Consider the following 27,881-nt stretch of genomic DNA (forward strand, 5'->3'; position numbering starts at 1 on the left):
AGACTTTTGATATATTGCTCTAAAGATGTAACTTGTGAATTCTTTGTAGAGCGGTGCTCCTCATACCTGCGCTGTGGCCAGGTGGGGTGAAGCCTCTCAACCATCAAATTTGGGTGAGTCTGCTAATTGGCAATGTTTGTCTTTATACATGTGAATGTCCTTTCGTCACAGTATATTATTCATGGGAATATGACACATTCATGTTCTTTTTTGTATTTTGTTTGTCTCTTTTTGTGTGGATCTAATATCGTGCGATGCAACAGTATTCGGTTGAGTATGTACCTGAAGATCAGGTGATATTGTTCTTAATTCCTTAATCTAAGTAGCAGTGTTTTTATATTTTTGGTCCTGAAGAATGCATTTGAAACTATGTTCAACACAATGCAGAAACATGTCGACCACCATGTAGTACGGTGATTATTTGAAACCCGCACTTACACTTGCTTTTTAAACCTTAGGGATTGGGAGACACTAATAAATGTTGTTCGTCCACCCGATCACCTAATTTTATATTTTTCCCTCACTTAACACTCTTACCACCACAACACTGCCTTTACAGTAGCCACGTTAATTTTTGTACTTTATACACCACCCCTTATCTCACACATATCGGTTACGGTAACATCTGACCGGCCGTTCAGTCTCCTGGGTAAGGAGAACCCAAATGATGAGAAAAAGGGCGGTACAGTGTGGCTTCTGATGGGAACTATTTCTCCATTTGCTCTTGAGCCTTAGTCTGGCCTGCATTTCACTATCGGAGCTTACTCACTGGTGTCTTTTGTGTTGCATTGGTTTTGTGATCCACCCTTTTCTGTGACCCCCAGGTGTATTCTGTTGTGATAATACTGTATTTTGGGGCATGCACCTGGTCGGTCGGTAAACTCGCCCTTAGACCCTTCTCTCATTGTTTGTTGTGTATGTGAACTGTACAGCTAAGGCTGTGGGTCTCCTTTTTAACTACTGGTTGACCACGTGGTCTCCGGTCCAGTTGAGTCTACTGAGTGGCTTTTCTTTGTCCTCTACCACTTTGCATTTCTCCTCTCCGACATGGCGACTAATTGGGGCTTAGCATTTGAGAGTGCTGAGGTCCAGAGCATCCTAGACGAAAACCCTAGTCTCCTAGACACTATTCCAGTTTCGGTCCAAACAACAAATAATGATGATGGATGGGTAAAAATTCTAGCTCTCAAAAAATCCCATTCAAGAACATCCGTACATGGACTCATTATGGCGCAATACCTTCGAGGCAACTGTGCACCTTCAGGTCTTATTGTCAACAATGCACCACGACTATTTCTTGATGACAAAGAGTTTCTCAAGGACTGGTCGATGATAGCCTGGAGGTGTACAAGGGACTGGCTAGTCCTGATCATCAAAACCGCAAAGAGAGTAGCGGATAAGATATTAATTGAGATCCAGGTTCTTGAGGGCCAGATTAAGACTACACTAAAAAGCGGAATGTTTAAAAAGGGACAGGAAGACAGTGACAAAAACAATAAAGAATTTAAGGAATCCATTCTTTTTAGTAAGTTAGAAAAGTTCAAGAAGGACTTAGCCAAATTCTCCATGGAACGCATATATCCATACACTAGTGACACATACACAGCACCAACATTCAACCGAGGTGGCAAGAAGGGTGGCTCCACGTATGGCACATCTAGTTCTGATGGAGCATCTAGTGATTCAGATACCTCACAACATGGATCTGCTGGTCAAACTCCCAGAGGCCGGGGTAATAGAAGAAACTGGAGAAATGGCAATCACTCCCAGAACTTTAACAATTTCCAACCTTGGTGGCCGGCCAATCCCTGGATGTTTGGACCTCAATGTCCCCCCCAAATGGGTGCTTTTGGCCCCCCTCCAATGCAACAGGGTCCAGGGTCGTTTCCTTTTTTAGGATTTGGCCAGAGACGAGGCAGGGGCAGGAGGAGACAAGGAAACACGACACCACAGGTGCACTGGAACACAGAAACTCCTCAACAATCGAGAATGGATCTCCGCAGCGGAAAGAAAGTCCCACAGGACACTGCAGGGACCAGCAATCAACAAGCCTTGTGATGAACCTCAGTTCACACACGCTCTCTTCTACCGAAGAGCGGCTCTTGAACAAAGGCTTAGGGTTTGTGGCTACCCAGAAAGGGGATCCTTTTGTAGCCCAGATCGAACTGGCCAAGTTTTTCCGAAGAATAAGACTGCACTACTTCTTTTCTAAACCAGAACAAATAAGCACTGTCCCTGAAAACAACAATACGGGATTGAGAAAACCCTCCAATTTTAACCCACCTGCTGCGGTTCTACCTCCGAAGGTCTTGACCTTTGAAGCGGCAGTGGAAAATGACGTCAAACGCATCTATGAAACAGAGACTAGACCATTCATGAACCTTTCAAAGGACGAACAGCTCGCTCTACGTTCACTAACATCTAACGACAAGATCATTATTAAGCCAGCAGATAAAGGTGGAGCAACAGTCATCTTAGATACTGAGACATACCGGAATGAGTGCATCCGGCAACTTAGTGACCAGAAGTCATATCTCCCATTGAGAGAGGATCCCACAGAGAGATTGCTGACTAAAATCAGCAACCTGGTAGAAGAAGCTACCGGTGAAGGTTGGATAACGCCTCAAGAAGGACAGTATCTAATCACAAAACACCCTATAGTTCCGTACTTTTACTGTCTTCCAAAAGTGCACAAACCTCAGAGACCGCCACCTGGCAGGCCCATTATTTCTGGTATTGGCTCCGTTTTAGAACCATTATCAACTTTTGTTGATCATTTTTTGAACCCTATGGTCAAGGCCATGCCCACCTTTCTGCAGGACACAAAAGATGTCCTTAGACTACTACCAACAATACCATATGACGTCGGTACTGATATCCTGGTATCATTTGACGTAGAGTCTCTATATACGTCTATTCCACAAACTGAGACCCTAGAGGTAGTAGGTGCCTTATTGGAACAGAGTGATCATCAATCTATCACGCCCACGAGTTTCATTATGCAACTTGCCGAGATTGCGATGAAAGAGAACTATTTTCGCTTTGAGGATACCATCTACCTGCAGACGTCCGGTACCAGCATGGGCAGTGTTTTCGCGCCGAGCCTGGCGAACCTCTATGTTCACCATTTTGAACAGCAGGAGGTTCTGACGTCCACCAATCCATATCTTTCGTCATTACATATATGGAAACGATATATTGATGACATCCTGGTGGTGTGGCGAGGCACGGAAGAAGATCTACTACTATTCCATGGCTGGTTGAATAGTAAGAATGCCTACTTGAAGTTCACCATTGAACACAGTAGAACATCTTTAGCCTTTCTGGACCTGAGGCTACATGCAACCATCAATGGCATTGAATCAGAACTCTATCGGAAGCCGATGGCTAGAAATGCACTACTAAGGTATGACAGTTGTCATCCGCGAGCCCTGAGGGACAATTTGCCCTTTGGCCAATTTCTAAGGGTACAAAGGAACTGCTCCAGCAAAGAAGCCTTTGAAATTCACTCTAAGAACCTGGAAACCCAACTGAGTGAAAAGAATTACCCGAGAAAGATCATTCGCAAATCAAAAAAGAGGGCGTCCAACAATAATAGGGAGTCCCTATTGGAAATACAGCCACCAAAGGATAAGACAAATCGCATTGCCTTTGTTAATACATTTAACACACGCTCAAACCAGGTACAGAAAATCATAAAGAAGCATTGGTCTATCCTGAAAACTGGAAATGATGACATCGCTCCACCCATTTTTGCCTTCAAAAGAGGACAAAATCTAAAAGATCAATTGGTCCACACGCGCCCACGCAACAAAGAACCTAGGCAAGTTGGCACGTTGTGGGACTTACCTCCAGTTTCTGGACACCATCCTTGCGGGGCGTGCAGTGTCTGTCCCCAAACCAGAAAATCCACTGAGGTCGATATTGGGACCAATCGCCCTTGGACACAGAAGAGATTCACCAACTGCAACAGCAGTAATCTAATATACTTGATAACCTGCCCATGCTCCTTGCGATACGTCGGTATGACGACCCGCAAAATCAGGACAAGGTTACAGGAACACAAAAGCACGGTGCGGTGTAAAAAACAAGCCACCCGTCTCACCGCACATTTTTTGGAAAAGGGACATGGCCCGGAAGATTTCTGTTGGACTGTTCTAGAACAACCGCAAATACCCCTATCCTGCACTGACATCAGCCGGTTCCTGTTCAAAATAGAACAGAAGTGGGTATACCGTCTTAACAGTGACAAAGAGGGACTCAATGAACCCATTCCCTGGATGTCCCTATGAACTTTCAATACAATACACGAAGTTCAAATCAATTAACTACATGGGTTTTCGCTAGTTCTCTTGCTCTACCTCTAAGCGCCCTTTGGTTATAGATTACTCTTTGGAATTCCCTAGACATATACTTGTGCATAGATTTGTCTCTTTGATAGTCTATATTATATACTAATTCCGGTTGGGACTACAATTCCCAGCATGCCCGCGATCACGTGACCGAACCATGTGACTGCCATTACACTATGCACAACGAGGAAGTGCATATTAGTCCTGTTTAGAGAGACGTCGGTGCCCCCCCAAGCAGTACAACTGACTGCCAGGAGACATCGACGGACAGGTAAGCGAGCGCTAGTCCATTCTGAGCGCGCTGCCTGACTGAAAAAGCGCTGCTAGATAACGATCGCGCTACCATCAAGATCAGCGCACAAACACGCTGGTATAGCTATCGCGCTCAAGTACTCCCTGCCTGCTCTCAAAAACGCCGAGCGCGTTGTCTACAAGTAATTAGTTTGACGGGTACTCTCACCCGGATATTACAATAAATACATTAACATCTGTAACAATGATAGATATCGATCGCGCCAGAAATAGCGCAGGATCAGTGCACTACATTTTGGCTGCCTGAAGTCCCCAACGCTAAGCATTTATACTGAAAGCGTGTGGCCTAAAGGCGGTCAGGCTGACACTTTTGGGGTATTCTTTATCGACTAGCGAACATACACGCTGACAAGCGTAGTCTTTAAAACGCTTAAGTTCTCTATGACCATGCTATCTCTGACTTGGTCTGTCATTTTTGGATCGATGGAGTTGAGTACTAGTGGGACGCTCCACATTTTTAATGTGGATTGTGAAGGACACACCGAGCTTTTCGCCACCTTGTGAACTCATTTTAGACTTTTGATATATTGCTCTAAAGATGTAACTTGTGAATTCTTTGTAGAGCGGTGCTCCTCATACCTGCGCTGTGGCCAGGTGGGGTGAAGCCTCTCAACCATCAAATTTGGGTGAGTCTGCTAATTGGCAATGTTTGTCTTTATACATGTGAATGTCCTTTCGTCACAGTATATTATTCATGGGAATATGACACATTCATGTTCTTTTTTGTATTTTGTTTGTCTCTTTTTGTGTGGATCTAATATCGTGCGATGCAACAGTATTCGGTTGAGTATGTACCTGAAGATCAGGTGATATTGTTCTTAATTCCTTAATCTAAGTAGCAGTGTTTTTATATTTTTGGTCCTGAAGAATGCATTTGAAACTATGTTCAACACAATGCAGAAACATGTCGACCACCATGTAGTACGGTGATTATTTGAAACCCGCACTTACACTTGCTTTTTAAACCTTAGGGATTGGGAGACACTAATAAATGTTGTTCGTCCACCCGATCACCTAATTTTATATTTTTCCCTCACTTAACACTCTTACCACCACAACACTGCCTTTACAGTAGCCACGTTAATTTTTGTACTTTATACACCACCCCTTATCTCACACATATCGGTTACGGTAACATCTGACCGGCCGTTCAGTCTCCTGGGTAAGGAGAACCCAAATGATGAGAAAAAGGGCGGTACAGTGTGGCTTCTGATGGGAACTATTTCTCCATTTGCTCTTGAGCCTTAGTCTGGCCTGCATTTCACTATCGGAGCTTACTCACTGGTGTCTTTTGTGTTGCATTGGTTTTGTGATCCACCCTTTTCTGTGACCCCCAGGTGTATTCTGTTGTGATAATATGATGGCAGGTCTCCACAGGATATGCGCCACTTTTTTTAATGTTTTGTACTGACTATGAGCTACTGAGGAAGACCTATATTATCCCTATTTTAAAAAAAGGCAATTTGTTTAATTAATGCTTTCAGGGAACTCTGTATTTCATGTTTTTAGTTTTTAAAGTCTGCTGTTAGGCTCAGATCCAGTTGTGATTAGTAGCTGAGGAGGGCGTATCCTGGCTGGACAGGATGTGATTATGGTTTCCCTTTTTACTTTGTATCTATTTTTATTTTTTATATTTAGTATTTTTATTTAAGCAGTGTAATGTGTGGCAGACATTTTATATACATGGGGCTTTTGTACCTACTTTGTAAACGTGACTTTTATGGTCTTTGCAAAAGCTGAATAAAGTATTGTTGTTGCTGTTCCGTGGAGGAATATGATCACATCACCCATATCCTGATGGAACTCATTGTCTTCCCTGTCCAGCCTACACCATCTTCAAAACCAGATGCATCATTTACAAAGATATCACCACTAGGACCGCAAATTATCTTGCAGACAAGTTCACCATTTCACCATCTCTGGTGCCATCAGCACACCACCACTGTGCCAACTCTGTTCTCATTTAGGAAAGAGTTGAAGACACAACTCTTTCAAAAATATGGTCACAATGCAGTACCAGTACACTCTGCTCCCAGAATCCAGCTACCTATCTTATCACTTGTTGACTGTATGCTTTCCTTTTATCCAGTTCAGCACTTTTTGGGCTACATTTTCTCAATACAAATAGCACATAATTACATACATACTATTCTGTGTTTATGAACATTAATGGCATTCCCTTGACAGAGAAAGTGTTGTTTCAAAATTGTTTGTATTTCCTCCACTCAATGGCAACTGCTGGTCCACTACAAAAACCAGAAAACATAACAAAAAAACATAACACAGCCAGTGGCAGGAGATTAGATGGCTGTACCTCAAAAAAAGGGTTTACAAAAGAAATGAGATTAGATGGCTGTGCATTTGTGGAACTGAAGCAACACTGAATGGAAGGGAAGGTGTTTCCTGGTGTCAGTTGTAAGAAATTGGGCAACTGGTTGAAGGAAGGGGGAGGGTCAAACCCTACTGAAATAGCAACCACAAATCTTGTCAGAGTTAAACACAAGCAAACTCCAAATTAACCTGGCCATAACCCTCTGGTAGCTTGGTACAAAAGTAGTCAGTAATTTAGTGGCAATGTGTAAATTATTTCTGCAGCACATAAAAAGTAATACAATGAAAACACAACACACAAAAAATCCCACACCAATTTAGAAAAATAGAGTAAAATGTAATAAATTATTTGACACCAAAAGGACAAAAATTCAACTAGTAGAACCGGAGATATGCAATTCTAACAGTTTAGGTAAAAACTGTGCTTAGAAGCAAAAAGAGCGAACTGCGGTAATCTGGTAGCACCAGAACAGAGTCCCAAATTCAGGCTGACAGCAATGGAATGCTGGCCCGATACAGGGATTGCTGAATAAAGTAACTTAAATCCTGGTTGTGGAGAGTTGCAAGAACCCAGGGAAGGATGTGTCACGTAGCGGCAGGCGCGAGGTCCTGTGTCGAGGATGTGTCATGCAGTGGTGGTTCCAAGATGCTGTGGGTCTGCAATGTGAGGTCCTGCATCAAGTATGCGCTGTACCGCGTCGGTTATAAGGAGCTACAAGCTCCTGTATCGGGGATGCGTCAAGCTGTGGCAATGCCGATTGGGAGCCACAAGGTGATCCGTTGTGCTGCGTCGGTTCTGCTAGGACCACAGCCGGTCTGGCAGAGCACCTTCAGGACCCACTTCCAAAGGTCCAAGACCAGGATTGCACCACTTGGGGGGTAAGACTCACAGCAGGGTTCAAGGTGGTTGGAGCCTTTCCAGTCCCTGAGGCTCTGATCAGGAGGCCAGCCACAATATACCAATGGTGGTCCTGGGTTCAATATACAGGTCCAGTCCTTGGCATTCAGGAAGCAGGGTAGCAGGTAGTAGTCCTTCTTCCAGCCGAGGAACACATCAACCCTTCTGAGTCTTCCACAGGTTCAGAAGTGTCCTGAAGAGTTAGGTCTGAGGATCCACTATTTTTTCTTGGTGCCAGTTTTGAAGTAGAATTTTCTGATTTTCACCCCTAAATGTATTTGTAATTTCCTTCCTTCCCCAGATTGTCTGATGCAAAAGGAACAAATGATGGACGGAATGCTGAACAATTCAAACATTCACCCCCAGTCAGATGGAACTGGGTTTAATCCATTGTTCTTTTGCTCACCACACCACCCCAGTTTGGACCCAGCCATATGCAAATCAGTCTTGACCCTGACCCGCACCGGAACAGTCCAGCAGGAACTGCCAAGTCAGGTGCTCCCTGCACCAGAAACAAGCATCTTGGGACTGGTTTCAGGGCATCACTGCTCATCAACCAGGCTAGCTTGAATCCAGTTGCGCAGTGAGCAATGGAGCCACATCTGGGCATACCCTACCCACTTAGGGCGCCATGAGCAAAAGGAACAAATGAAGGACGGAATACTGAACAATGCAAACATTCACCCCCAGTCACAAGGATCTGCTTTTAATCCATTGTTCTTTTACTCACTACGCCACCCCAGTTTGGTCCCAGCCATATGCAAATCAGTCTTGACCCTGCACCACATGGGAACTGTCCAGCCCGAACTACAAAACCAAGTCTTCCGTGGACCAGAAATAAGGATCCAAGCATCCTGGGACCAGTTTCAGGGCATCACCCCTCATCAGCCAGGCTTTGGCATACCCTCGCCACTTAGAGCGACAAAAGCAAAAGGAACAAATGATGGACGGAATGCTGAACAATGCAAACATTCACCCCCAGTCACAAGGATCTGTATTTATTCCATTGTTCTTTTGCTCACCTAGCCATCACAATTGGACACAACCATATTCAAATCAGTCTTGCCCCTGCCCCTCATGGGAACAGTCCAGCCTGAACTGCCAAGCCAGGTCCTCCTTGGACCAGACACAAGCATCCTGGGACCAGTTTCGGGGTAGGACCCCTTATCAGCCAGTCTAGCTTGAAACTGGTAGTGTAGCGAGCATTGGACCCAGGCCTGGCATTTTCCAGCCTTAGCCACCTAGTGCATGTAGTCACAAGACTGGGTCACAAGAATGGGTGTAGGCGACAGTTGGGCTTTATGTATTCTCCTTGACAGCCACACACAATAGAGAGCTTAGGTGTGCCCAGATGCGACATCACTGGCTGGATAGGAGGGTGAAACTGAGGCCAGCCCTACTTCCATTTGAGTAGGCTGCGTATTGCCTCCACACAAATGGCTGCACACCCCCCTGTAGTTAGTCTAGAGCAAGAACAGGGAAGGCAGGCTTCAAAGGGAATCATCGTCCATAATTTTTTCCTTTTGATTTTGCCAGCTTGTCTGATGGCACAAAAGAATAGTGTGAAACCCTTTGTGAGTGTGCTGAGGCAAAGCCTTTTTGATCTGCAAGTGTGGTAGGTGACAGCTCCGCACCCTATCAAATCAGAGATGGCTTATCCTGCAAATACGTCTTCCCCCTTTGTCTCCATGTCTGCCAGTAATACACAGAGACTAACTGCCAGCTACACCTAGTCAAATTACCCAGGATACAGGCTACAGGCAACAAATGGGAGGACAAGAAAAACAAAAGTGCAATTTTAAGAATTGTGACTTAAAATCCAACTTCACCATTAAAGAGCTTTAAATTACAGAACTTTGGAGCCCAAACTCAACTTTCCGACTTGCTCCCAAAATTATCCCATATTAAATAGAAAAAGGTAACCCAATGTTATGCTATGGGTGAGGCAGGCCCTACAGGAGTGAAAAATGAATGTAAGAGTTTTTACTACCAGGACATGTAAAAGTTAAAAGTCCATGTCCAACATTTTAAATACACTACACCCTGCCTTATGGACTGTTTAGAGCCTACCCTAGGGGTAAGCTAGATGTACTGAAAAGGAAAGGTTAGGCTGGGAAAAAGGTTTATTTTTCCTGGTTAATATGCTATTTTAAAACTGCACACACAGGCTGCACTAGCGGGCCTGAAACTGGTTTAAGGGCTACTTAACTGGGTGGCACAATCAGTACTGCAGGCCTACTGTTAGAATTTAGTTTGTAGTACCCGGGTACATGTAGTACAAGTTTTCTAGGGACTTACAGGTAAATTTAATGCATTTTAGCACTGATCAGCAGTGGCAAAGTGTGCAGAGTCATAAAAGAAAACAAAACCGAGTTCAGAAAACAGGAGGGTGAAGGTAAAAGGTTTGGGGTACCCCGTAGAGAGGGCCAAGTCTACTAAAAATCAAATATGGTGTGAGTATGAGGAGATAAACTGATAACAGTGTTTAAGATCTGCACACACTGAGTTTAGATTGAAACACTGAAGAGGTGTCTGTAGTGGCCAGAGACACTGCTCCCTGTTCAGGGTGGCAGGCTTGCAAGGAACTCTTCTATACTGAATGTCTGCGTGTTAGTTTGTGTGTGTTTGCCTTGTTTTTGGCAACTGGCTGCATGTGTAAATGAAGCACTTAAGCACGTCATATCCAGTTGTGGCAACTTGGTTGCTTATGGATTCCGTTTATGAGACTATCCCTTGAAGTAACCACTGAAGTAGGCGAAGTTTGTTCTTGGGCTAGTCCTACACATTACTATGAATTTATAAATATCAGTGTCTAGAAAGGTTGTGAGACTGGCTGGTAGTCCTTAAAAACCAACAAGAGCAGGCACCTGCAGCAGCCCAAAGAGGGCACAGGTAAGCAACCCCTGTGGGCTTGAAATGCAAGGATGAATATTGGGTTTCCATCAATCCTCTACCCATATTTTATGAACTATCTCCCTTGGGCCATGTCTTGATGCTGAAAAGGGAGACAAAAAAAGGCAGTGGACTGATTTTGCACTTCCATCTTTAGGACCTTCTACCTCAAAGTCAGTGGACAACATGGCGGAGGGGGTTCTGGAGGGACTTAGAAAATACATAACATTTGAGTTCACTGTCTTATCTTAAAATGGATATTTACTAAGCTTAGAGTCGCAAAAATCTGATTTTATCAAAAACAAACAGGAGAATCAATACATCAATATATTTCATATGCCTGGGAAATTGATGGAATAAACTCTAAAAATCCACGTCAGCTGTCTCCCGAATGCTTCTAGATGTTTGACGTATTCTGGGGTGCAGACTTTGTAGTCAGATGTTTATTGTTTTTTATAATTATTTTTCCAAATGAGTTTCAGAAAAAACTGCAACAACAACCAGTTGCAACAAGTAAAGAATCGTCTGCACAAAGCGACGGTCATTCCACATTGTCATAGTCAATTTAGCACACAGTATGCCAAATATAAGATATTAATGCTATGGTGTATCGTAATATAAATTGCAGGTATATCAACATGTATGTACTAGCCTTCTATTATAATTAAGCAATGCAATGACAATAGACACTTTCAATTACATAAGGTGTATTTGTAAATCACACGTTCGCCCTTGGGTCTCTTGATGCTGCAATAACAATTATTGTTAGCCAACCAAATGGTACTTATTTTATCCATTGTGGAAGGATAAAAGGCTGAATGGACCTGACAAGATTCAAACCTGTGACCATGAGGTCAAACCCAGTTGTATTAGCCCCAAACAGGACCCCTGGTTGTTGCTGTCCATTTCAAAGTGTGGCGGGGAACATGTTGTGCTCCCCTCTTCCTGCACTATTGTGGGTGCACTGTGTGCCATGCACGACATGGTGCATGGCACACAGTGCACGACATGCTGGAGGCGCTGTCATGGTTGCAGGATATGCTACTACAGGCTCTTCCTATGAGCCTAGCATTCCCCGGCCATGGCACCACCACTGCAGGACGCCACAGCAGCACTCATGTCACAATATGGTGGTCGGGATGCCTCCGGTTTGACGGGGGTCTCCCGACAGCTGACGCTACGGCCTGGCCGTCTGACCGGCAGTTTCGTAATTAGGTCCTAAGAATCGGGGCAGAAAAGTTCCTTGCATGATGATTAATGTGCACCCCTGTCCTGAATGACTAAACTGTAATGATGTCCAGATCCCTGATGCTGATTTTTGTTGTCCTGCATGAACACAGATCAGGCAGGTGCAACCTGACAAATGCCTGTCTCATGGATTGTGGTCATTTTAGACAGGAAGGGGAGCCCAAAGTGCTATCCTTGTTTTGAAAGGCTTCTGCCTTTGCCAGGAGTTAACAGGAGTACTGAAACATTTCAGACACTCACCCCCAGTCACAGATCTGGGTTGAAGCCGTCATCGTTCTTTAGCTCACTTCGCCACCCCAGTTCAAACCCAGCTATATGCAAATTAGTCTTGACCCTGTGCCTCAAGGGAACAGTCCAGCCCGAACTGCCAAGCCAGGTCTTCTCTGGACCAGAAACAAGCATCCTGGGACTGGTTTCAGGGTATCACCCCATATCAGCCAGGCTAGCTTGAATCCAGTGGCAAAGTGAGCAAGGGACCCACGTCCAGGCATACCTTGCCAACTTAGGGCAAACAAAAGAAACCCAAGGAGATGATGGACGGAGCGCTGAAACTTTTTGAACACTCACCCCCACTCACAGATCTGGTTTGAATCCACCATCGTTTGCCAGGAGTTAAGCAGCATAAGCGTGGTGGTGGCTGCATACTGTGTTGTAATCAGTAGGAGTGAACAGGCCTTTTAACCTATGTCACTGGATTGAAGCCTACAGGCTCACTTATTTAAAGTTCCACTGTTGTGTGCTTAGCTCACCATTGGCCTACATTGATTTGGTGTGTAGTGCTGCATAGTGCATAGTGTACCTGTGAATGTTACAATACAAGAATGATGTAGTGCTTGCCATGCATGTGTGTTATTTACATGTCCTGGGTGTATGAGTGCATGTAAATGGTACAATACGTGGGAGATGTAGTGCAGTGCATTGGTGTTACAGGCATGTGCTAGGTGCATGCAGGCCTGTGAATGGTGCAATACATAGAAGATTCTGAGTTCCATTTTGGGATACCCAGGGCTAACGGGAGGAACACGAGGAGGTAGAGAAATGCCCACCAGACAGATTTGTAGATTGCTGCAATCCTGTGAGCTGGGTAGGAAATATTGGATGAACGGAGAGCCCGGTTCTTTAATATACTTCAAAGAGTGCTCTTTGATTTAGAGAGAGGACACCGACAAAGGACCTGGACACATCTCACGAAGGAGATAGGACTGAGGAGAGATTCATAAAAGGCAGGGCTGAGGTCCTGGGGTAACCTTTTGATACACATATCACTGTGGCTGACAACCAGGTGTGAACCTATGATCACTCCCATAGCCTGTGTTGTGTGCCCATCAGATTTGGACTCGCTCCTGCTGTGATAGACTGCTCTCTGGAGGAAGGACAGGGCAGGGGAGAGGGCACTTCGAAAAGAAGCAGACCCCCCAACATAAACTTCAAACTCTCAGACGATAAATTACATTTGGTGTCTGAAAACAGACTATAATAAGGGGAGCTTGAGGCCTGCAAAATTACTAACAGTGAAGCAGCCAGTTGTACTCTGCGAGGAGGAGAACTCTGCAACATTCCTGTCTGGGCCTTCCAGTCTCCCAGCTGGGTGAGAGGACATCCACCAGGGAATCTAGAATCACCTGCCACTAAAGCCTGGAGCACCAGTGCCTACCAGCTTGCCAAAACCAGTGTTCCCTGTGAGGAAGAGGAGAGCGTTGGAGTGAGCAAGGCCCAGTGGTGGATACTGGCAACTGAATCCCTGCAGCGAGTGTGATGAGATGGTTGCTGCACCGATTGGGTCACTGCCCGGGTGCAGGGCAAAGTCGGGAACTCCCATATGCCAGAGGAGGGCCACTAGGAAGTGAACAGTGAATGTTGCTGCATTTGATGCCTGTGGTCAGGTTTGAAGTCAGTAACCCTGTATGCTAGGTGGGGTCAACGTGAAGATTACTGCTGTGCTGATCGGACTGTAGTTGCTGTACAGAGTGGGCATAGTGACCTTGTAAGACAGTGGGGGGCCACCGGGAAAAGGCAACGGGTGAGGTCTGGTTGAAACCGTTGTTGAGAGGAGGAGGCCGCCGTTGTGACCGTGCAGGCCCAGGCCCCGACTGGGGACCTGCACTAGGAACGAGACACCTACACTTCCCCATTTGTGGGGAGGATCCAGGAAAGTTACCAGCATTGGAGGAGCATCGAGGACACCCGACCGCTGCCCAACCAGGGCTGCATGTGGCAGCATGTGAAGAACACACCGGAGACAGCGCTGCAGTTTCAGCACCAGGCTCGGAGACTGCAGGTGCAGATAAGACTGATTTACAGGCCAGACAGCCTGGGAGGAACTTGCCTGCCATATAGCACTTTGGCACTGGAACACTTTAGGCCCTAATAAGAATTGGAGTCGGACTCAGACAACTAGTGATGCTTAGCCTGAATGTCACCTATAGTGAATGGGGACTCATCACAACCACTAGTAAAAGTGGAGAGGGACTCAGGAAAACACCTATTAAACTACTGGAGCCCTGACCTTAGGGGACAGTGTATATTGTTTGTGAATGCCGTTTTTACATTGTGTTAGTTTTATAAAAATAAGTATTTGACTGGACAATCATTTAATGCAGCTGGTAAACGTATTTTGAGTTGTGAGCCTGTGTTCACTCTCATGTCTATCCCCCCACCCCCCAAGAAGCCTTGGACTGCTCAAAACGTCCTACTACTGAGAGTTAAGTGCTGAAGGCGTACTTAGCCCAATTACTCCGGGCCAGTAGAAGGTCAAGCTCCAGGACATCAAGGTTAAAAGGCCTCAACCCCTACGGTTGGGCTCAGAAGCTCATGCTTCCCTGTGGTCCTCTGAATGAGGTTCTGACAATAAGCATCAGTGGAACTCAGTTGTTCCTATATAGCCTTAGCCCACGCCGAAACAGAGTGAAGAATACGTTTCAGCTAGCTCATTGCATGTTGCCATGTATCTTGGCCAATCTACCACCAGGGGTACTGGAGCTTTCATCCACGTCATTGCTACTCTGTGTTACTTAAGCAATAAAACCATTGCTAACAATTTCCTGACAGTCTTTGGTAAGTAAAAGGCATATGCCCGCAATGCCATCAGTTGTAATGAAGTAAGTTCATATATTAATAACCTAACAACGCAAAGCAGTCCTTTTCAAAATGATGGCACTGCCTAGATTCTTATATATCTTGCAGAATACCCCCTTTCCGGTACCCCCCCTCCTATTTCACAATGATAAGCTCGGAGGTAACCAAATTGTTGTGGGATGGTGGAGCAGCCCGTATAACCATGAAGAAACTAGTATGAAGCTGGTACGATGAAGGTATAGCTCTCCCAAATTTACAAATGTATTACTGGGCAACCCAACTTATTGTGATAAACCAATGGCTACATGCACCACAGGAGGACCCAGCTTTCCGCATGGATAGGCATCTCCTCGAAAAAGAAGGGATCATGGGGGCACTGTATAATAGATGTAGAAAGACAACACACACACAGGCCTCACGGCCTACACACTGCAAGTCTGGCATGCAGCACAGAGAGCATTGGGTTGGGAGGGAAATATTACGCAGGCAATGCCACTATGGGACACCCAAGAGCTTGCAAAACAGCGCAACACTAAGGGATTCCAAAAATAGGACCTAATAGGCATTTCCAAGGTGGGAGATGTTTGGAAAAAAGGTGAAGTTATCCCATTTGTCCAACTCCAAGCCACCTACAAACTGGAGCAGACAGAAAACTACAGATTTGCGCAGGTTAGACATGCACTCATGGCAGCGATTACACCAGCCACACAACTCCCGGAGATTTCACCGCTAGAAGACAGACTCCTCACAAACCACCTAAGTAAGAAAGCTATCTCCCTGACAGCCCTAAAGGAGTGGTGGGAAACCGATATAGGGGACCTAGATGATGAGGACTGGCGGGCAGCCTTGGCGTCCCCAAGGGAAGTGGCATTAAAATTAATACAGCTAAAAATCCTACATCGTATTTACTACACGCGCATCCTACTACACAAACTGGGTAGGACGGACACTCCACTCTGCCTCAGACAATGCGGTGCCATCTGCACCTTTTGCCACACGATCTGGGATTGCCTGGTAATCACTCACTTCTGGGAAGCAGTACTACACACGATATCACAGGTCACCAGAGTGCAGGTCCCGCCTGAACCGAAGAGATGTTTGCTCAATATTTGGAAACCCACTGATCTGAATCACGCAGCTCAAGACTCGGTGACACTGGGATTAGCGTTAGCAAAGCGTAACATAGCGCAGCGCTGGGGCTCAGGATTGTCCCCAACACACCGCCAATGGTGCTGTATGTATGTATGTATGTATTGCTACTTGTTAAGCGCAGCTGTCACCCAAAGGGTATCCTGGCGCTGAGACCACATCATTCCATCGGGTGAAACACACTACATTGCTCTAGGAAACAAATAAGTCTTAAGGTCCCTTTTAAAAGAAGTAAGGTCTTGTCTACTCCTCAACGCCAGACGTTCCATTGCGTGGCGGCTGTGAAACTAAAGGCACGGCCGCCCATCCTCACTCTATTAATCCTGGGGACCGTCACTAGAAACGCTGAGGAGGATCTCAAAAATCTGGCAGCTTGATACCAAGAAAAGAGATTTTGAAGCGGTATCGGTCCCAGTCCGTGCAGAGCCCTGAAGAAAAGGCATAAGGCCTTAAAGGCAATCCTATGCTGGACAGGTAACCAATGAAGATCAGCCAATGCTGCAGATGAAGAAGCAGAACGTGGACGGGATAAGGCCAATTTAGCAGTCATATTTTGAATCCTCTGTAACTTTAGGATCAATGTTTTAGGGGCTCCCAGGAGTAGTGCGTTGCAGTAGTCTAATCTACTGAGAATAGAACTACGCACTACCTCTGCTCTAGCTTCCAGGGGGAGTAACGGCAAGATCTTGCGTAGGGCACGAAGCAAGCCCATACAAGTCGCTGTGGTCCTGTTCACAGAGGCGTCAAGCTGCAAATTAGGTTCAAACAGAACTCCCAAATTGCGGGCCGATTCTGCAGCCTCTACCGTGCCTGGGATAGAAGTTGGCCAGAAGTCGTCCGGTAGCGGACGAGGGAGATGATCTAGGGAGCAATGGAGAACCTCAGTTTTTGACCCATTAAATTGAAGCGAGTTAACTCGCAGCTATTCTGCTGTTGCCGACATACAACGGTGAAAGGAGTCCCTCGACACTGTCTCTGTGCCCTCAAATGAGAAAATCAGTTGGGTGTCATCAGCATAATTGATGACAGATATGCCGAATGACTTTATCAGGTCTACCAGGGGTCGAAGATAAAGATTGAAAAGGATCGGACTGATCGCTGACCCCTGGGGGACACCCTGATTCACTTGTCGTGTGGCTGATCGAAAAGGTGGTAACGCCACCGCTTGCTGTCTGTTGCTGAGATAAGATGTTAGCCATCTCAAAGCCAGGCCAGTTACTCCTACGCTCCGAAGGCGGCTCAATAGGACTGCATGGTCCACCGTGTCGAACGCGGCCGACATGTCAAGCAGCACTAAAAATGCTGACTTGCCCCTGTCGACACGCGTTTGTAGATCGTCCAACACGGTAACCAATGCAGTCTCGGACCATGGGCCGGCCTAAAGCCGAATTGTGATACATCCAGGCAGGAGTTAGTTTCCAGGAAGTTGGATAATGCTCTCGTGACCCATTTCTCGATGATGTTTATCGCAAAAGGTAGAAGCGAACTGGGCCTATAATTGGCCGGACATGAAGGGTCCAGAGAAGCCTTCTTTAGCAGTGGTGTTACTATTGCCAACTTCCAACTGTCTGGAACTGATGCCGTAGTCAATGACTGACAGCAGATGGAGTAGAGCGGGGGGAACAGCTCATCTTGGAATGCCTTCCAGATCTTATGTGGCAATGGGTCAAGCGGTGATCCTGAGGACACGCCGTTGGCCAGAACACAAAAATTCCTCCAAGGAGGGGATAGGAAAACCGGACAGCTGAGGGAGCTCTTCCTTGTTGTCATTCCACTCAGAGCCCAAATGAAGGGGGGATTCTAAGGAAGAAGATAAAGACAATACGGTCTGCCCAGAGACCCGGAGTCCATTCAAAATTGTCTTAATTTTCTCCTCAAACGCGAGGGCCAGGGAATCGCATAATTCCTGAGAGGCCGGAATAGCTGGTACAGTACAAGACGGATTGGCTAGATTATTGACCAACTTAAACAGGGTCTGCGACTTATTAGGGGCCTTAGCCAGAGTATCTTACAGGAACTGCGCTTTGGCCTTCCTTAGCTGGGCCTTGTATTCCTGCAAGGCCACTTTATATGCTGCCTTATCCGACTCCCTGTATCCTCTCCTCCAGGCCCGCTCCGCCTTTTTACAGCGGAGTTTATGCTGTCTAAGGTAATCGGTAAACCAGGCATTAGTTCCTCTAGGTCTGTCCCTCACCCTCCGTAATGGAGCCAACTCATCCAAGGATGTCGAAATTTGCTGGCAAAGGACGGCGTAGCTTTTGTCCACACTATCCTCCACCGTGAAGGTTCTGGGCAGTAATGTAGGTATGATCGGTTCCCTTAAAAGGCGAGACCATTGCCTATTGAACTTGATACCACCCGGGACACCTGTACTTAACGGACCAGGCAGAGCGACAGACATAAGAATCAGTGCATGGTCGGTCCAGCATTGATCCACGACCTCTCCAACTGTAACCAATTCCTTATCAGCATGCTGTGACATGGACAACACGATGATAACAGAGAAGTCGGTCTTCATACACCAGGGTTGCCCCAAAAAATGGGCCCGGATATGTGGAAATTGGAACAGATTCCGAGGTGAAATCTGTGAACCCCCGCCAGAGGTACAGACTTTGGAAGACAGCGAGTGATATCCGGGGGTAAAGAGAATAGAACATACGTCATAATGGCTAACACAACAGGGAACACCTAACTTGATATTCAATATCTCATGTAAAGTTGTACCATTGAATAATATGTTTGTATCATATATTGTATGCACCAAAGAATATTCTACTGGATTAATATTGTTAACTTGTGTAACAAAAAGATTTTTTTTTTAAATAAATAAATAACCTAACTGAGGCCGTGACCTGTTCGAGGGATGTCTATACTGCTGGACAGTTCAAGAAAAGATGAATAAATGCAATACCCAGCCTAGCACATCATCTTCCACTCCACAAACAACAGCATCAATATCCAATTCATATGTAACACATTACCCCAACACTTCAGCCACATTCTCAAATTACTCATCCACTCCTAATGATGACCTCGAATCCTCCCACATTTTCTTCCAACCAGGTATTTTCTGTACATTGGAACTGGATTCTAATAACTAATGGACTATTAGGGGTCCTCTCTTAACCTCTTAAGTGCTGCGCCTATACCAGCGGCCGACGGCACCACTACCTCGGGAGTGCTGCCGTCGGCCGTTGGACGTTCCAGCTGCACCTGCGCAATGGAACGTTCAGCACTGGAGCTGGACTTTACAAAGCAGCTAAGGTGTTAATTGCTATTTGCAATGACATACCAATGGCTTGTGATCAAAATGACAACAAAGTTGAGGTTTTATCTGATTCGCAAATGGGATAGTGTCTCCATGGAAAATGTGTCAGGTGGCCTGGGGAGCAGCAGGAAAGCTGGTGAGGGCAGGAAGGCACTGGCAATATAGACTCCAGTGATATGGGGATTGAAAATGTGCCTCTTACCTGTGTGCAGAGATGATAACACAGGAGCACTGAGAGGTGTCTTAGTGGAAATGGTAAGCGCCATTTGAAACTTCTTAACTTGGCGGAGCTACAACCTGATACTATACTCCCCCACCATATGGTCCTCCCCCCACCCCCAGTTTTGAATGGATCATTCCCCCTTGTAACTTTTTGCATCTCCAAAGATATGAACGCTATGTGATCTTATTTCCTGTGGTTCTTTCATATATAGGAGTAGCACAAGAGCTGACAGAGTACCCATGTCCAATACATACAACTACTATAGCTGTTTGCATATGTCTGAGCACCTAAGAACTGAAAGTGTACCTGTCCCTCTTAATCTGCAATTGTATGTTCATGTACCCTGCATATGTACTAAACAGAGTATAGACAGATAGGTAGATTGTCTCGATTTTGTTTTAAAAAAACATTTTGAGTTCGTGATTATCTACTCTTACCCCCTGATGAGCGGCAGATACAGAAGTGCATAGCAGCACCGGGGTAACATTTCACACTGTATATACTTCACTATCATCAGATTCACAGAAAAATACAGTGGGGGCTCCTCTGCTAAGGTGGAGGAGAGTCCCCCCATTGCTTTTAGCAGGGTAACTAAAGGGTAAAAAAAATTATAATACCCCATTATTATCATTTTATTTGATCCTGCTGCAGCGTCTTTGTGGGGCGGGGCGGGGCGGGGCGGGGAAGGTGGGGCTGCTCTGCTCTCAGACCAGAGAGGAGGAGTGGTGGGCACTATAAGTGCGCAATGACAGTTTGGCCGGCCCTCTTGGGACAACCAAACAGTCATGCGCACTTTGCATGTTCTCCACCCAGGCTGCATTACAGCCTGGTTAGAGAACATGCCCCGTCTCCCATTCCCTGGATGAGTGCTGAACCACGGCGCACTGACCAATCACAACGCTTCTCTGCAGCGTTGTGATTGGTCAGGGGAGCCTGGGTGCTTGCTGCTCTGGCCCAGCAGAGGGACTATGCGAAGAAAATATGAGGAGAGACAAGATGCGGCGGGGTGTTTTTTTTTCCCCCACTTGGGCCTCTACAAAAAGGATTTAATGTCACATTTGTAGGCCTATTACCCACCATAATTAGGTGTGTAGTGTGTCTACTTGAACGTTCTTCCCATATATTTCCCGAACCTTTCACAAGTATTAACATGAGGACCAATAGGGCCTGGTTTGCACCATGAAAATCATGTATAGACACATAAATGCTGTCTTACAAGCCTTCTTCAAAAATTTAATTTTGACTGCTGTATCCATTCTGTTAAGAGTCCAGTCTTGCAGGAAAGAGGAGGGCAAGGAATTGATAAGTATATCCTAGGACCCATTAGTAAACAAAGTAGGGAAAGAGGATGGAAAAGAGGAACCATGAGCTGTGTCTTTGATTTGGAAATTGTAATACTTTAGGGCAGTGGATCAGAAATCTAGACATCCAACTTACACATCATATCTTTAAAAAACCTCTTTGTAGTCAATTGGTTCGCCAACATCATATTCAGAAGCTGCTCACCCCCCAAGAAATAAATTTGCCTTGTTTTAGCAATCACTGTAGGCTGTGTAGCAGATAGGGAGTGTGTGAGGAATTTACAAGAAAAAGAGACATTTTTCCTTCGAGACAGAGTGGTAGGTGGCGGGTCACTCGTAGTAGACTTCTGGCCTTTATGGGCATGGTAACCTGCTGACCATTTTATAACACAGGATGTTGCAGTTAAATGAAGATGATAGATAGCTGCTGTAGCCCCATACACTATGCAGACTAAACTTGCAGGAGGAACTGAGCCAAATGTCGCACACTGTGTCAATGGGAGCTTCCATGGGAAATATTCCTCTTAGTAATGGGGTAGGTCGCCTTACAAGGAGCAGTCTGGACCAGAAAGCACTATTGCCAGTCTCAGAGAAGGGGATCCCTACACTGTCCTCTGCATACAATTTCCACCAGGAACCATGGCTCGGGTTCACCAGCTTCAAAATAAAGTCTCAGAGGCCGAGGAGCTAGGAGATGGCTGTTGTTGCCAGATAAATGGGGAGTGGTACCTGAACAGTAACTATAACAATCTTAGACGTGGCGTTGCCAGCTGTGGAAACAAGTGCTCTTCTGTAGATTTAACCTAGCAGACATTATCATCGTTAGGGGATTTCTCGGGCTGAAGGCAGTGTCCTATGTAATACTAATAATGAATAGAAATATTAGCTGTTATTAGTATGTGGTATCTTTTAATTAATGCCTGCCATTTTGAGTGGCAAATGCATTTTGCAAAAGCCATAATGCAAATTAATATGTTTTTAAAAGATGGTGAACCCCCACCATATCGTATGGCATATCACATCCAATCCATTTATCTAACTACTAGAACACAAAGTGATAAAAGGTTAGTAAAACGGATGAATACTATAGGTAATAGGATTAACGAGGCAATATGCAAGAAGGAATAACAATATTAATAATATGCATTATTCTGTCATACAATCTAAAAGGTACTGTGAGGCATCTTGAGGGAGAAGGAACTCAGGAAATGTGGTGATGCATGAGATGTGTTAAAATGTAAATTAATGCTATATAGAAACAAAAAACTGGAAAAGTTGGAAGGGATTGAGACTCCACCCAGAAAAATACAAAGTCCCATCTCTCTCCCCTCCACGATTTTCACATTTGGGCCAGGCCGTCAATACAGTCGTTTTTATGAAATGGCTGTGTCCAAAACAGCAGGATTTGATATAATTCCATGAAAGCCAATGGCAAAGTGAGAACGTGTCGAAAATGCCAAATTGAAGTGATTTTAATAACCAGTAATTTCCAGTGTTTGCTCAGTATAGCCGAATGGTAAAGAAATACAGTAGGTGATCGGTGTGTCAATTGGAGAGGTACAGTGTACAGAATGTTTGAACTTTGGGAACAAAAGAAAATACTTTCTATTGTACCAGTAAGTCCATACACTATAAGGAGTGACATCTTTAAATATAAAATACGAAGGGAGATGGGCACTTCGTACTTTGCGATATTGGATATGATGATTTCTAAAAACCACACAATGTGATTTCTACTGGCGTTAGTATCTTCCCTAAGCCGGCTGATTATGAAGAAATAGTTTGGATGGCCATAACACAGTCTCCTCATATAAGAAAGATAGCTCCAGTACTACAATAGGTTTCATTTATATGCTTTTGATTTTTAACAATACTGAAAAACGTGTAACTGACACGTGTTTCGCCTAAGGCTGATAATTTCCTTTTGAACTTTCTCAAAGCAATGTAAGTAAATTGTAAAGTTCAACTGGAAGATGTCCTTGCACCCAAAAGTCAAACAGATGAGCTGAGTCTGCTTGCTGCATCATCTTCCCTCCTAAACTCCAAAAATGGGTCGTCCTTACTGTCCAGGAGAGGGTGAAGAATTGTTGTAGTTATGAAACGTGTTTTAGACTTGTCTTTTGTCATGAAGACCTATGAAATAATATGCACTTAATGGATAGATGCGTTGGTCTAAAGAAATAGTTGTAGAGAAAAGTGCAACTTCTTTATATGGCCGATTCCAAAGCCGGTATCCACCAAGTCCCTGCTTCAAAGTAACTCACTGAGTTCTTACGTTCAAACCAGATCGATAATGTTGTTACAATTCATATAACTTACCTCATATAAATTCCGATCTTTTTGTGTTGTTGATGCTTTGCTCCTACAAAATTAGATAAAAGAACAAAACATAAATGATCATGATTTTCCAATGTCTATTAACTAAGCTGATTATAAGTTTGCTTTCATAGTCTATTATGATGGGAGATTCTGGGTGTTGGTAACAGTTTATAAAATGGGTGTCAGGAGAATGGGCCAGGTAGCTTCAGAATATGTCAATGACCTGCTTGGAACCTCTGGAAACATTCATATTTGAAGTTCAATCTCCAATCAATCCCAAAAGAGAAATGAAGTGTCTTAATTCGCCAGTAGGCACACACCACCGGATTATTCGTAAAAGTACCCATACCTCAATTCATTAATGAGTGAGATGTACTTTCCTCAAACAAAAACAACCCCTGTCTTGAACTCCAGGCCTCCAAAAAACAAAACCATTTGAATAAAATTCCACAATCAACAAAACATGGTTGGCTCAATCATCTTGCACCCATTAACTGCCAACCTCAATAGCTCAAGCAAAGTTCCTGGTTCTTGTGCTTGGTTATCAACACAACTCATTTCGGAAACATTTAGGTAGATCCATGAAGGGAATCCAAAGTTATTAAGAGGCTTTCCAAATAAGTGGTTGAATGATTACAATGTGAATTGCCATCAATAATATTCGATATAAAAAAAACTTAAAAACAAATGGCTGAAAAAAGTAAATTTGAGAGGTATGTAGGACTCATCCTTTTTGGGAACCTTTTCCAGCACTGGTAAATTTTGGTCCAGACAAAAAACACAAATTGTAGCTTTCCGTTGTGCCCATATATACCTGTTAGTCTGTTTGTGATCATAAGAAGAATTCCTAACTTTCTCAAACACACGTGAAACTGATTAGCTTCATTTCGGACTCCATAGCATTAGTCATAATTTCCTCAAAGTTTCACACACTCAATCACCCAGTCACTCATCCTTTTACTGACACAGTAAAATCTAAAATGGGTAGCAATTTATTAATCTCAAATTTTTCTAATAAATATAGCTGGAGTAAATTCCATATTCAATTTTTTAACAGATCACATTAGTAGTATCTAAGCAATGTACTCAAGAATGCTTGTCTCCTTCAGTATGGCAGTGAAGGGTACATTCACAGAAAATTCTGGTAAGGAAGACTACATACTTTTTACAATATTTTATCTTCCCAGTAGTCTGAGATCACTTAATCTCATTGCAAGGAAAATACCATGAAAAGGTGTCAACCTGCACACCTAACGTGGCTTGGTATACCAGAAATAATCAACGTGTGAAAATTCAACAGTGCGTGTTGCTGCGAACTTTGGGATCTGCCTGTAGCTTTTGCAAAAATACCATAAAACATAGGAAACAGAGAAGACTCCGTTTCATCTCGTAGCGCACAGCGTGAGTCCCTAAGGTTTCTACAATACAATTAGAAATTCAAAGGATTAAATCAAAAAATCAAACACGGCCGTTGAGGTTGATAAACTTGCAGAACCCGCTGGCTGGAATAGGGTTGGCATGGTTGGAAGCCCCTTCTATAGCCACGAAGGGAGCGAAAAGCAGATGCAGGCCAGGGTGTTGTATGAGGCCGTAGCCCGGGAATCCTTGAAGCACTCAAGCACAGCGTCATCTTTGTCTCCGAAGAGACATGAGTCATCAAAAGGTAAGTCTATGATGTTTGCTTGGACATCCCACGAAAAGCCAGACGTCCTGAGCCAGACATGGGGCCTTATGTACACCGTCAAAGAAATCGCTCTACCCAACGAGTACGACGTGTCCAAGCCACAGCGAATGGCAAACTGCATCTTTCCCAACAGATATTGCTTGGGAAAGCAGGATTCGGTTCTCCTCCGAGATTCTAGGCCCCACCTGCGCAACCGTATCCCATATAGAATGGGAGTAACAGCCCAAAAGGCATGCAGTGTTCACTGACCGCAATCCGAGGCTGGTGGAAGAGAAAGTTTTCTTTCCAAAGGTCTCCAGTCATTTGGATTCCCAGTCCAGAGGGGCGGAAGGGTACACGGGACGGGAAGTGGAAACCGGGATCACCAAGCTTTGGGGGGTGTTTAGGGCAGTGAGGAAAATGTGGGTTACCCGGTACAGGACGATGGTGGCGGGCAATTGTTCGGACTACGTGCCAAAGGAAAGTCTATTATAGCCTCATTAAAAGGTAGCTGGGTTCCGATGAGGGGACACCAGGCTGCAGGACCTCTGTCAAGACATTCATCTTGACCGTCACTGTAGGAAGCTGCAGGACCAGGACCTCCACAGCCCTACACACAACCATAGCAAATGCTGCTCCCTCCTCCGTAGTCAGATTAGGGGGAGACAGAATGCCGGAATCTGAGGAGGTGTCCAGGCCACTGGCACCCAGTTCCTCATACCAGTCCATGTCCTGGGGCTGCAGGATTTCTAAGGGATCCTGCTTCCCTCCCAATCCTCTTCATCCAACTCCAAACATTCAAAAAGGGGCTTCTTAGATGGTATGAAGCTGTGCAGCTTATTGACACTAGCCTCAACGTCTGTGGACGCCAGACCGACTCTGTATCATCTGGAATGAGAATGGGGAGGCGCCACTGGCAGACGCGGGCTGCACCGGAGATCTCTGTGTCAGACGCACCACTGGGGAAGGTCGCTGTGGAGGTGCGACAGGCACCGGTCCGGACCCAGGAATGGGTCCAACAGGAGGCCATGGTGCTGGGGCCGGAGCCAAAGGCACAGAACCCACGGGATACCCTAAACCTGGGCCTGTGGGGCCTGAAGGTGTGCCGGCAGGGTCAGTCCACCCAAACACTGCACACACGGCATCGTAAATCTCTTTGAGTTGGGCGGGGGTCGCTCCCTGCACCAGAAAGGGAGGGAGATGGGGAGTCGACCCAGGTACCCGCTCCACAGAACGGGGCCTAGAACACAAGGCTCCTCCATCTCGCCATATGGCGGATGGGGCAAAGTCGAAGCACGCTTCAACTTCTTGTGATGCCTTTTACCTGACAACTTTGGCGAAGAGGACTTTGAGCCACAGGAGCGAGGCTCGGACCTTCCTCGCGATCAAGACCGGGAGCAAGATTTACGAGGAGACCTCAGCGGTGCGTGCTAGACCACGAGCAGCTTCAGGGACTGCTCCCTCAAAGCCTTCAGCACCATGGCCCGGGAATCGGAGCATGAATTTGCGTTGTGGTCGTGGTCCAGGCACCAGAGACACACAAGATGGGGGTCTGTTACAGACTTGGCGTGGTGACAGGCGACCCTCAGCTTGAACCCCGAAGTCTCCCTTTTGGACATCCTAATACACCAAAAGAAGTTGACAAAAGTGGAAATACAAGAACCGATGTCAGCACATCAGAGTAGCGGTCATATTGACGACACAGATGTCACAAAGACAACAAATATAATGCCTATGATGTCACGCGGAGTCGACCGATGCCACTTACTGGCACGCAGGGGCACTGCTGATAAAAATCTTCCGGATCAAGCCTGACGCCTGGAAATGCGAAGGCAAAGAATCTCACCTCCGATCCTGTGCATACGGTAAGGCAAGAGGTTCAAGTGCTCAGCGAAAAGTGATAAGGATGAAGAAGAGTAAAGTTAGCGTAACAAATTGTGAACCTGTACCAGCCCCCAATGAAACCACCCGTATCAATTAGGTTTTGATTACTCCCAGATATCACATCAAGGACCCTCATGGTATCCTGAACAGGAGTAACATTCTTCGCCTATTTAAATACATAATATCTCTTGCTCATATCCATTCAGATGATTTGAAGCGGGTAAGATTCATGAACCTACCTGGGGACTCTCATGGAGACTCAATTCTGGTGGGGTTCCACCAACAGCGACTTCAACTCAAGGTACTTGGGTAAATGTCACAGTTGGTCGACTGGGGTATAAATGTCCAATCTCTTCATTCAGAGAAATTTCCGTATGTCCCCAACCCCATCAATGGGGCGATGGGGGTCTCTTCAGTTCTGTGGGGCACTAACAGTAACATCAAAGGCAGCAGAATCAGTCAAATCAAGCGCTCCCACTGATATTTGGAGTACTTGCTGTAATAACTAATGGGCAGCTCACCTTTGTCTACCTCCGGTTGCCCCACAGAGGCAGTATTCCTAACAACAGGCGCAGTCAGATGACTAGGGATGGGGAAAGGGAAAAATCCCCAGGCCAACAACTGTCAAGTATCTCCTGGAACATAGCAGATAGCAGGGATTAAGAAAATCTGAGTCCTAAGAACCACATCACATGCTGGCTAATATGAATTCCACTTCACAGCTTCAAAACAGAATATAGTGGGATGACCATCTGAATGTATATCAGTCTTTTTAAAGCATGCCCGAAAATTTGCCAACACTGAAATAACCACTAATTCCTCTGCTATCCAAGCCCTACTCATAAAAGGCCTGAGGGTTATTTGCCAAGCCCTTCGTCTGCTATTAATTTATTTCTATTTTAATCAAACACAACCTCAGAACAAAGATACTTTGAACCCCCTAACAAGAATGATAGATGACTTACT

General features: G+C 45.3%; 1 protein-coding gene across 1 annotated transcript in view; it reads right to left on the reverse strand.

Annotated features, from left to right (window-relative positions):
• PPP1R36 (protein phosphatase 1 regulatory subunit 36) overlaps positions 1–27,881 on the reverse strand; it is a 478,699-nt gene that overhangs the window by 184,195 nt on the left and 266,623 nt on the right. The window contains exon 8 of the mRNA XM_086936663.1: positions 23,369–23,411. Coding sequence (XP_086792789.1) covers positions 23,369–23,411 — 43 coding nt within the window. The remainder of the gene's footprint in view (positions 1–23,368; positions 23,412–27,881) is intronic.

Source organism: Lissotriton vulgaris, chromosome 9, assembly GCF_964263255.1.
Source record: "Lissotriton vulgaris chromosome 9, aLisVul1.2, whole genome shotgun sequence".
In the NCBI taxonomy this organism is placed as follows: Eukaryota; Metazoa; Chordata; class Amphibia; order Caudata; family Salamandridae; genus Lissotriton; species Lissotriton vulgaris.